Source organism: Physcomitrium patens, chromosome 6 (assembly GCF_059467195.1).
Source record: "Physcomitrium patens ecotype Gransden chromosome 6, ASM5946719v1, whole genome shotgun sequence".
Lineage (NCBI taxonomy): Eukaryota > Viridiplantae > Streptophyta > Bryopsida > Funariales > Funariaceae > Physcomitrium > Physcomitrium patens.
In genome coordinates, this window is record NC_143415.1 from 7,692,100 (window position 1) to 7,705,155 (window position 13,056).

The 13,056-nt window shown below is 24.6% G+C and overlaps 1 protein-coding gene across 1 annotated transcript; it reads right to left on the reverse strand.

Moving 5' to 3' along the window:
- Positions 1 to 645: 645 nt before the first annotated feature.
- On the reverse strand, positions 646 to 2,309 carry LOC149989137 (small nuclear ribonucleoprotein SmD1a-like). The gene is made up of 4 exons (XM_090251103.1): positions 2,112 to 2,309; positions 1,825 to 1,901; positions 1,170 to 1,361; positions 646 to 985 (listed from the first exon to the last, which is right to left on the reverse strand). The coding sequence occupies exons 1-4, from the start codon at positions 2,123 to 2,125 to the stop codon at positions 924 to 926; spliced, it is 345 nt and encodes a 114-aa protein (XP_090107229.1). The 5' UTR covers positions 2,126 to 2,309; the 3' UTR covers positions 646 to 923.
- Between the last annotated feature and the right edge of the window lie 10,747 nt (positions 2,310 to 13,056).

Genomic DNA, 13,056 nt, shown 5'->3' on the forward strand with positions numbered 1-13,056 from the left:
AAAGATTCCAGCAAAACAAGATCGAACACACAGAGACAAAATTCCTCAAATATGGTTTACTGGTTTCAACCATATCTTTCAACTTAACTGCTTGTTTGTTAATGCTGAGATAAAGCCATGTATTAAACTAAAGAAGTATCATTACAAATCTGGCAAGGCCGTGCAAGACGAGCAAAAGCTCTCAGAGCTTGTCTCTGTCCGGACTATTTGTGTTTAAGTGTTGCTATCATGTGGTCCTCATTGAAGTGTTTTATCAATATGTTTAGATAAAAGAGATACAAATGATGGGAACTGTTTGCTAAAAGCAACGAAGTTTGGTTGCAAAGATGCTCAAGTTCGAGATATATAACTTGAATGCTTTACATGATGCAATCAAATGTAGAATATCCTAGCAGTTAAAAACTTTAACTTGGCACAAAGCCCAAAAAAAAAGTGAACTCCGATATACGTAACCTTCAATCACGAAACCCAAGAAAGTGCAGTCATTCATCAACTCTCTCACCTTGATGTGAACTGCACAATACTCTTCAAAACTAGGACCATCAAGTAATTTCCAGGAAACAACCATATCAGAGAAATGAACTTCCGAAATGATGTGGCAGCCAAAAGTGCGTTCACAAAAAATACTTAAAGACGTGCACAAGCTTGAGCAATGCAGGTATCTGAGACTATTTCTTTAATTGTCAAATTGCCAAGTTTTTTTTTCTAAATACACACTTGTGGAACCACTATGATTCTCAAACTGTTTTTAGCTATCTGTTGCCACCTGCAAGCAGCTAGTTACTACCCGAAAACTTCTCAAAATTGAAGAAGTAGAGTGTTCAACCACAAGGTGATAAAAACGCACGTTTGAAAGTACTCTACTTGAACCAGTAGCTGTGAGAACCACATCAAAAACCCCGAATAGGGTAATCAAGATAAAACTACCGCCCACGCCCTCGTCCCCTGCCACGACCACGCCCTCTTCCTCTACCCACTGGCTTGCCTGCATTGTAAGATCATTCGAAAAAACAATTAATAACCATATAGTCTCAAGTGCATACGTTATAAGAAATTTAAACTCAGTCTCCACTTCTGTACAGGCTGTCCTGATACAGTGGAGAAAACTAATTGTGGATATCACATGAACGAACAAATCTTCCTCCCTGAATTTGAACATTCAAGCATACCTGCAACAGGCTTCTTCGCTTTCACGCGAGGCGTATCATCCACGAGAAGTGTGTCGAGATTCAAGCTGTCAGGCAGTATGTAATAGCGGATATTATTGCCACGGATACTGAGGTGGTCGAGAGACACGGGAACCTTGCCCTTCAGAGTCAGCTTCACAGACTTCAAATGGGTGTTCATGCTGATATCCACACCTGCAAAAGAGCTCTCAAGCAATCAACAACTGTGAAATATTCAACTAGCGTTTAACCGCGCTATTGAAGAACTAAGGGTTAAGCTATGGAATAAAACAAAAAGTAGTGTCACAGATTCCCTGCATATGAGTCCCTTCGTGAACTTTCACTAGCTCCCCAAGATTTCAATATTTTGACAACCTGAACCTCTACAGCAGTGAAGTCCAACCTATTCTTGCACAAAAACCACTCACCACATCAAGCCCTATTTAAAAACCTAAACCCTCAAAAGTTCATCGAGCCTATTTCAAAACCTAAACCCTTATAAGTAAAATAATCCCACGCCTTCCATCGATACTTACAGCTACCTCATTGCAGAATCAGCCCAAAACGAAACAGCTGAAAAGAGTATGCCTCCAAGCCTCTACACCCAAACATTAACCCGCACGAAAAACCTGATTTTGAACCGATGAGAACTACATACCTGTAATAGTGCCGTGCACGATAGTACCATTCTTGAGTTCTATTGATACCGTCTCATTGTTCAGTTTCATCAAAAATCTACGCCCACCCACGCCCAAAAAATAACCACTTCTCAGCCAAAACCCAAAAGTAAATAAAAACACCCAAAAAAATTAAAATCCATAAACCGCTCCCCAACAATCTCTCGATACTAATCACGACGAAACAGAGAATGAATTCCCGCCTAAGCAAAAACCCTAAAACAAGGAGGGAACCTAAAAGCATGCAAGATAAAGGAAGACCCCGCACCTGACAAGCTTCATGGTGACTCCCCAATTTGTCGAATCTTCTCAAACAAAGTCCGGAGGAGGAATCGGCTGCAGCTTCGAAATGCAACGTAGCTTAGAAGCGTGGGCCGAGGAAGAAGGACGACCCGGGGCTGCGAAGCAAAGCAAAGCGTAGCAAAGCGTAGCAAAGCGACGCATAGCAAAGCAATGCCTGGCGCGCATCAGCTCCACTGCTCCAAGCTAGGCTCCCCTACGTAGTTGCCTTTGAGCCAGCATGGGCCGGGTCGGGTCGGGTAAGGCACGGGCTTGTCGCTGTTGACGCACAGGATGGATGAATGAATGAATCAGGCTGTGAATTCTCTCATCCAAACCAGATGGACAAACAACATGGCGGAGTCCACCGAACATTACATCTTTTAATAAACTTTTATTTCACTTGTGAATTATAAAAGAATTAAGTAATTTTTGAAATTAATTTTTTAAAATAATTTCTTTTATCTTATTTATGTTTTGAAAAAATTAAAAGCTATTTCTATCTTGTGTTTAATATTTCTATAATTATTATCTTTGTTTCTTACATCAAAATAAAGTTATTTTCATAATTAAAAGTACTTTTTATATTAATATATCTATTTAATATATCTATTTAATATATCAATATTATTTAGAATGTAATAGGATTTATAAGAATCCTGTTTAGAAATTAGTTTTAAGTTTAGTTAAATTTTAAATATAATTTTTATTCAATAAATAATTATATTAAATTTATTTATTTATTTATTTATATTATGGCTATTGTGAATACCTCAATTTAATTTTTACACATTTTAAAATCAACAAGGTCATCCAAAAAGTTAATATATTTAATACTTATCAAATTTATATTCAATACAAGCACTACAAATAATTATTAAATTTAAAAAAATGTGTACTGTAAATGGTATTAAAATACATTATATTTAAAACCTAATATAATATTTTAAAATATTTAAATTTTTATTTATTAATTCAATTTATTATACTCAATTTAATTTTAATATATATATACACACACCCAAGCCAAGATAGAAATAATCTTAAATGTAAGTTAAATAAGTCACCCTATTGGCCTGCATACATTATGCATCTTGAATGAAATTAGTTTGGAATTGAATTTCAGAGAGAATGTCATATTATTGAAACTTTACATGCATAACAAATTTTTGTACACGCACTTTACAGAAACATTGCACACATAAAATAAAAATAAATAAATAAAAAAATAAATAGAAAAGAAAAAAAAAAAAAAAAAAAGGTTAATTATTTTGCAAATAAAAGATGACTACTAAGTAATGTCTACAACAATAAAGATATTTTTAAATAAGAGAATATTGAGATTTTTTAAGAGCTTGTCTACACGAGTTAAATAATTACTTCATTTATAAATTATACTAAGAGTTTAAATGTTAAAAACAACACAAGATATTGAGACATATTTTATAAATATAATGTTTGAGAATACGTATTGAATTCTTAGTTAATATTTATTACACATTTAATATAATTTTTGAGATATTTTCATCTCCAAGTGCAATGTTGAGATATGTCACAATTATGGCCAGAAATTAAAGTTGTTAAAGTAAACTTTATTGTATATTTCTATTTCTTGCAAGAAAGCAAGACATACAAGTCTACCAGTACACATTTCAATTTCTCATGTTTTTTTATGTAGTTTGTAGATGGAGAAAAATTTAAAAATTGGTGTTTAAATTATTATTTTCAGAATAAATGGTTGCAGAAGCAATAACACTAAATCCATATTAATTACTTGTGAGTATAAATTTCGAACCTTATTTAAAATTACAAAGTATCTATATTTATAATTATTTTAAATTAATGGTTTAGTAAAGATTCAGAATTAAAGATAAAGAAAAAAAGAAAAATAACTGTAATTAAAAAAACAAAAATTGATAGGAAGACATGTATGTTTATTAGATTTTAAACTAGTAAATGATAAAATTTTAATTTAATCTATTTAATAATTAATTGATATTATTTTAATAATGATTTATAACGACTATAAATTAATACTATTATAAAAAATATTAACTAAAAAATGAAAGTAAAAGCATATTTACCTACATTCTTTATTTTTTTATGTGATTTCTTTAAAAGAAGAAATTAAATAATTAAAATTCGAATCTGGATTTTTCATAAAAAAATCCTTGTAGACGAAACTACATCAAATTCTTATTTGTTATACATTATATTTTGGAAGAAGTTTTTGATAATTAGAAGTCAAAATATTTTCTATAAATTTATCAGTTTTTGGCATAGATCTACATTTCCCATTAGGATTATGTTGGTAGTAGACGGTCATAAGCTTAGTGGTGAAGGTCAAAATTTGAGTTTTTAGTTGGTAAAAAAATAAGACTAAAGTCTTACATATTATTCATCTAATCTTTTAAAGAATATTTTTGAAACTATTAGATTTAAGATATATTCTAAATATACTATATAATCAGCTAAAATTTAAACTTATTACAATGTAGTTAATTGGATAATTTTTTAACTTAAGTGAGGTCAATATATAAAAGAGCATAATTTTTCATATATATTCTTAAATTATTTATGGGGATTCTTCTTACTATTAAATTTAATAAAATTAATATCTAATTTTCAACATTAACTTCTAGATAATTGTAGAAGTAATAATTATAAATTCTTTCTTATAGCTCATTACAATTTTATAAAAATGTTTATAAATCTACAACATCTAAGGTAGTTGATATAACCAAATAAAACAACTTTCAATCAAAAACTTCAATTTTAATACTTTAAAATCCATGCTATTTAATCTTCAAGAGAATTTATGTGTTTTAGATTTATGGTGATGCATCTAAATGTTACTTGCACCATCTACAAAGAAATTATTTTGATACTCAATTATCCAAGGGCATTATAATAAGCATGTTGGTGCATGCTATGTATATTAGTCAGTAATCTAATGTTGCCTTTTAAACTTTAAAGCTTTATAAGAATTTTATTTTTCTTTTATCCAAATAAGGCTCGATTTCTTCTCAGTTTGAAAGTTGAATTTAGTGTTCCTATGGTAACACAAGATTTGTCGTCTTTTAAACATCTGTTTTTTGTTGAATCAAATTTTTTAACGTTTTATTTCTATTTTTCTATTCCACCTCATATTGAACTTAATTCTAATTTTTCTATACTTCTAAAAATTTCAAATTAAATCTAAAGAGATGGAAAAAAGAAATTCAACGTCTTAGAATATTGTAAGTATCATAAAAAAGAATCCAAGGACTTAACAAGTGCAAAATAATAAGCAAAAGTAACTAATTAAAAAAACTAACTAACTAACTAACAATAGACAGTCACATAAGCGAATCAAAAAACCTCAATAAGAATAAATAGTAGCAAAAAGAAAAGAAGCATGAGCAATAAATAAGAGGAAAACATGAAAAATAAGTGAATTAAGTATCCACCACAAGCACACTATATCATATTAAGTTTTTTAAATAAATGAAACTTTTGAAAAAAATAAAAAAATAAAAAAATAGTTCAAATAGTGTTTACCTTCATTTATTTTATTATATTTTTTATAAATTTAAATTAAAAATATAAAAAAATAAATCAATTTCATACTGTGGCTTTAATAAGTCGTGGATTGGACATTTTCATTCTTCCTTCAATGAAATTAACCACTTTATTAATTTTAATTAGCACATTACTAATGTAAAGTTTCATATAGTATATATATCTGTTACAACAAAAATTAACTCAATATATATATTTTTAATTATACAAGAAGCAAATTTTTGTCTTTCATTTTATTTTTCTAACTATATATATGTATATCTTTATAAAAATAACAAATATAATAATTTTTTTATTAAATAAAATATTTCTTTTGAATGTATTAAATAATATTTTACTATACAAGAGGTAAATTTTATAATACAACTTTTAGAAAATTAAAAAAAAGAAATACTTTGTTGTATTTTTTTCATATTTTAAGTTTAATGGTACCTAAATTCCAATTGTTTTCATCACTATAAAATTTAGTTTTATTTTTAATTCTGGACTATAAAAACAACATTAATTAAGGATCTTAACTAACATATCATTTTTACTTGTAAACAAAAAGTTAAGTTTAAATATTCGTGAATATTTTTCATGCCAGATTAATAATGATATAACTATACATATAAATATATCTTACAATATGATTTTTTTAGTATCTTAACTAAATAAAACATATCTATTATTAATAATAATTTACTAAATTCATTAGATGATTTTTTAACAATACAAAAGCTTTGATTGAGTGTTATTTCGAAGAGAAAGAACATAATATTGGTTGATTTATCCTTCAAATTTTAAATAATATTTTCAAGAAAAAAATATAAAGCATTGAAAGAATTTATATCTAAAATATTAAGATAAAAAATGATTTAATATAAAAAAATTTAAAAGAATAAGATGGTGTCAAACTTCTTAATAATATAAACCCTTTTCTAAAAGAATTATCATCTAATAACTTAGGATTTTTTATAATTTATTGAGAAAATAAAAAAAATTATATAAAATTTATATATTAAAAAGAAAAAGATTATAAAATCAATAGAAAAATATTTAAAATATCAAAACTTACTTATGTGCTTTATCATGTAGTTTTTTTAGTTTTATAACATCTTTTAACAAAAATATATTCCACCAATTCCTTCTTTATGTTGACTTAGTGCAAGCATCTCTATTTGTATATTAGTCTCATAGCCAATTAGCATATCATTAAATTGAAATATTATTCTTGCATATAATTATAATATAAAAATTTAACTTTAAAGCAATTTATGATGATTTTTGGTGAATTTCTAGGAGAAATAATAATCTTATTGATCAAAATGGAAGTTGTTTAGTAATAGATGATATTAAAAATATATATGAAATTAATTAAGATAATTATTTTAATTAATTAGTCTCCTTGTATGTAAAAACTACTATTAATTATTAATAAATTAAAATTATAATAATCCTTATAATAATATTATTAATTTTTTATAGTTAATATATATATATATAATATTATATTACAAGTATTATTATTTCTTTTTTATTTAAAATATACTTATATTAATAATATTATAATTATTATTATACCATTCATTGATAAAGTTAATTAAATCTATGATTTTTTACTCTTTTTAGTACTATTTAAATTATTTTCTGATAAATAAATTTTAAATTATGTATGTATATATACATACATAAAGTGATAGAAAATAATATATTGTTAAAGATATAGTCTTATGATTGAATAACTTAATAAAAAATAGACGAAGTTTTATTTAAATCCAAATCTTTAATAAAAAAGAATTGCTATTAAATATTAAATTTATCTTATCTTTATTATTTTATTTTAAAATACATAATTTTTAAACATTTATATTTATATATTTTAAATTATTATAAAAAAAATAAAAGGACTAAAAGATTTTTTTTTGTTGAATAATAAAAAGAATGTTGTATAAATATCTTATATCAAAAATTATTTTACAGGTTAGGAACAAGGGTGGAAATAGAGAAGATGGAGATGAATAGGGTGGACATTGGGTGGAGATGGAGGTGGAAACAAGGAAAATAGACATGGAGTGGAAGCAGGGAGGATAGGCACAAAGTCGGCACAAGGTAGAGTTGGGACCAGGTAAGGTGGAGACGAGATAAAGAAATCAAAAGTTGGAGTTGATGGTTAAAAATACTTTTAGTGACATGGAATTAGTATAATTTGAATCATTTAGTAGAATGGAAGGAGTAGCTTTAACAAGTACCTAAAAATATATAATTGATATCTAGTATCAAGAATAAAAAAAGATCTTAAATTGAGATAAAAATAATTAATAACTTATAAAATAAGTTTCTTACATGTGCATTGTGTTGTCAATTTGTATTACAATTCATTAACATGTGCAATACATGATCTACTCTTTGGCCAAGTATTCAATTTATCAATCAACTAGAAATACATATAAAGTCAAATTCACATTTATAAAACTTTTAAGAAATCTTTTTACAAAATTATATTACATCTACTTGATTTTATTTAATTCTATATAAGTCTTTTAATTTAGATAAATGTGTAAGTTTGTAACAATATATTATCTTTTAGAAATGAGTTCTACAAGGAGTGGTGATTACAAGTTAAGAAAGTCCAAGGTACAATAAGTTATATTTATCACATATTCTAATTTTTGTCTCCTTCATTTAATTTTTGTATCCTTTATATTTATCAAGAGTCTCTTTTAAGGTTTTATTATCAAACACTTTTTATTTCATCATCATTTTGTGAAAAAATATGTCTTTCTTTAGAATCTTTATTTCTATTATGACATCTTTTAAAAATTACGACAATATCAATATTCTTTTTAGTAATTTAGCAAATAATAGATCTAGACTTGAATCTATTGATTTTTAATTATCAATCTCTTTAGGACCATAAAAAATGAAACCACAAAAAAAAATAGGAGATATAATGCAATCTTCATTAAACCTTGATTCTTTTGTAAAAAAAAGATTACTTGACTCTTCATCTAATTTTTGGTAGATGTTGTCTAAGAAAAGCATTAACTTTATTTGTTGTATTTATAAGATTCTTAGCTAGCTCCTATGTATATTCACTAATATCTTATCTATACTAATATATAAGATGATTTAATTTTAGTGCCTCTTTAGATCTAAGACTTTTTCAACATCATAATCTTGATTATTATTAATTTTATAGGAAAAGATAGTATTTGGCTTTTTTTTATTATTATTTATCCATTGTCTTATATAGTCTATAAAGAAATATGAGGAATACATGATGGATCTTTATAAACTCTAATATGTACAATGAATAAGCAATTAGATTGATATTTTTAAATTTAAAAATAATTTAAGTTGGTATTAATTTAATTTATTACTAGGAAAAATAGTCTTAATATTACAATAAAGTAATCATACCTTCTTGCTTATGTGAAAGAAATATTTTTCCTTGCAATAAGCATTTTTTTTAATTTTTTGTTGTTCTTGAGTTTTTTTTAATTGTGCCTTTTTTGATACATCTAATTCTAATAAAAAAATTACCAAAACTTTTAGTTGCAAAATTTTTAAATTTTAGAAGTCAAAAATGCTAAATAATGGATAATAATTATAATTAGCTTAAAAGATATTTGTTAAAAATAAATATATTATATTATTATAAACAAATTCTATCTATGGCAAAAGAATTGTTCAATAATCTTGATAGTAGTTGATGGTATATTTTAAATGCTACTTCAAAACTTCATTCATCTATTTTTTATCTATTTGTTTAATAATTAAACATTTAAAGATAATTTAAATTCTACTTTTAATATCTTAAAAAAAACACTTCAAAACCTTGATATACATTGAGTTTCTTTATTTATTATAATATTTCTTCATAATACATAATAGTAATAAATATTACCACTAAAGCTTTTAGTTGTTACATTACATGTGATAATTTTTATACATGGTACAAAATGTGCCATCTTGATAAAGTAATATATTATCACAAATATAAAGTTATTAAATCTTGAGATTAGAAGATCCATGATAAAATCTATAGAAAGAAAATATTATTATTGATTAGATATAGGTTATAGCTAAAACAATCCATAAAATCAACGATGAATAATTTTTGATCTTGAGCAAACAATACATAAGTATACAAAGTCTTTAATTACCTTTTATATTTGAAAACACTAAAAATATTTAAATATTAGCTTCAAAGTCTTATTGTATCCAAAATGACTTACATTTGAAAAGTCATGATGAGCTTGAAATATATGTAATGATACTTCATCTTTTAGAATATATAAGTGTCTATCAAAACATAGTAGATTATTATTAAATACATACTTTAAAGTATCATAAGATTTTTATAGATTATTTTTAACATCATGAATAAAATAATCTATAGACAACTTGCTTAAAAAACATTCAATCAATAATTAATGTTCATTTTATTGCTTTAGCTTCATAAAAGTTGTTTGTTATTTTTCGAAAGCTATATTTTTTTCTTTATATATAAGATAAGAATATTTAATAAATCTTATTATTTTTTTGATTAATACTTTATTTTGATTTTAAATCTTGATAATATATACTTCAACAAGCTTTGAGAAAATTTAAAATACTTATTCACTTGAAATACCAAGTTTTTTATAATTTTTATAAAAACAATTTTGATAAAAATTATCTTCTAAATAAAAGTATTATTCTTATAATAAATTCAAAATTGTAAGGAATTTTTTTTATAGATTTGTAGTTAATTTTTGTTTAAAATATATAAATCTTAATAAAAATTTATTAAATAAAATATATTATTTATTTTTATTTATTTATTTATAGAAATATTATACACAAAGAAAAGTTTGATGTCTTTGTTTCTATCAAAAAATGCTTTAGAAAAGTCAAGATAATATAAGATTGGTGCAAAAGTAATAGTTGTCTTCAAAGCTTCAAATAGTGCTTCAACTTTATTCTACTTAAGTATGTTTTTGCAAGTCAAACATGTAAATAGTGCTATGATTTAAAAAATATTTTGATAAAGATTCAAAAATAATTATAAAATCTTAAAAAAAATTGCACATTTCTTATTGTTTTTAAAATCTTTCAATCTATAATAGTGTAAACTTGCTTAGGATCTAACATAAGACTAATATTTGAAATGATGTGTTTTGAGAGTTGTGAGAAATAAACACTTCTCTATCAAAGGAAATAGTTTAGCATCTCTAAATTTTTATAATATACAGTAAATAATAAATTTATATTTTTTATATTTTTAGAATAAATTAAAACATCGTATAAATAATAGATAATAAAATCAGCTAAAAATAATCAAAAACTATCAGTCATTAGATTTTGAAAAGCATTTAGTGCATTTGTAAGTCTAAAAAAACATAAAATTATATTTGAAATGCTTATACTTAGTTTAAAATAAAATCCTCTGCTCATCTATTTTTTTAACACATATGAAGTTTTATACTCTTTATAGATCTATTTTTATATAGATATTTATTTAATTTAATTAATTAAAAATATCAAATATCAAAGGTAGAAAATATCTATTTTTAATGGTCATCTTTTTAAATCCTTAATAATCTATATACATTCAAAATAATCCATCTATTTTCTTCACAATAAGATAGAAGTTCTTGTTAGATATTTTAAATGGCATGTGAAACCTTTGGCCAAATTCTTCTAAATATTTTCCTTAAATACAGCCAACTTATTTTGTGATAAGGTAAAGATTGGTCCAAAAAGTGCTTAAGTTCTTTCTTCAAGATCATTAGAGCAATTATAAAGATAATGTTTTTTAAAGTATATGCATTCTTCTTCTCAAAAATATCTTCATAATCTTAATACTAGCTTGGAATGCCACTTGAAGTCTTTCTACTATAAAAAATGAGTGTGGCATAAATAACAAAACGTGATTCTTTTTTTACAATATACATGAAAGCTTTTATGCCTACGAATAAAGGTTTTGACTTATAACATTATTTTGATAACAAAAGAGTAGGTTATGCCATAGGAAAAATCAAGGTCATAAGAAATCTAATCTATTCATGAATTATATATTTTAGCTAAGATAAATTTAATATAATCAGGTTAAAAAGAAATCTAATAACATTAAATATTACTAAGCTATTATATCTATTAATTGCTACATTTATAGGTATAATTTTATATGTAATTTTTTTAATAAACAACTATTTAAGATTTTTATATGCATGAATTTGGTTTTTTTTATTAAAGATATTTTCTTATTTTTTATTAAAAAAAATATTTATGAAATAAGCTAAAGCACTTAAATCTAATTAACCAAAGATTTTGTAATTTTTTGGTTCTAAACAAATATCTATTATAAATCAAAGTAAGAGATCTAAAAAGACAATATGTCCTTTATTAGATATTATATAAGATTCTAATTTTATAACTCCTATTGTAGCTTGACAAATATATTTTTTGATCCATCATTCTTTTTAGCAATCATTCTCTTCATTGTGTGATTGTATTGCTTCTTTGAACAATATTGAACAATGTGCTTTGGTTCTTTGTAATATGAGCACAATCATTTTTAAAAACCTTGAATCTTTTATTGCTTAGTAAAAGTTTGAAACATATTATATCAATTTTCATAGATTTTAGATTTAATAAATTAATTTCTAAAAACTCAAAAGTTGTCAATATGACTTGATTTTATTTTTTTTTAAATCTATATTCTTGGCATCTTTTACAAAGTAAATTATTTCATGTAATCGCTTGAGCAATAAATTATTTTAATGAGTTATTTTTTGGAATTATTAATAATAAATCTTTGATGTTATCTTTTAATTCATATTAAAAATTAATGATAAAAGTATTTTCATTCCAATCCATGGCCCAAGCAAGAAATTAGAATTTAGTAGCATATATGATAGCTAAATGTGTTCTTTATTGTAAAAATACAAGTTTAGTCTTTGCTACCTTTTATTGATTTCTTTCTCCTAATGTGACCATAAATAATTCTAAGAATGAATTTATATTATATAAGAGTCAAGAATTATTTTCTATCAAAAGAAAAAATTAAGAAAAAATACTTCTAAATCAAAACGAGCCTATAAATCCAACTTGAGTAAATCCATTAAGATATTAGGAAGCATGAAACTTTAAATAAAACTTGACTTATTGTAGAAATCTTCAAAATTTTAATTTTGTTCCAACCAACTTCTTTAGCATACTAATCCTTGTCTTTCTCACACTTGTAATAGCAAGACTTCTTCAAATCAATCGTAAGGTTGATCTACTTGTTTTTTTCAATTACACAACTTCATAGTATAGATACTAAACTTCATTAATTATTTCTTCCATGAGTATAGAATTAGAACCTCAAAAGCTGATATTGGTAATGCTTGAAATTTCTACCC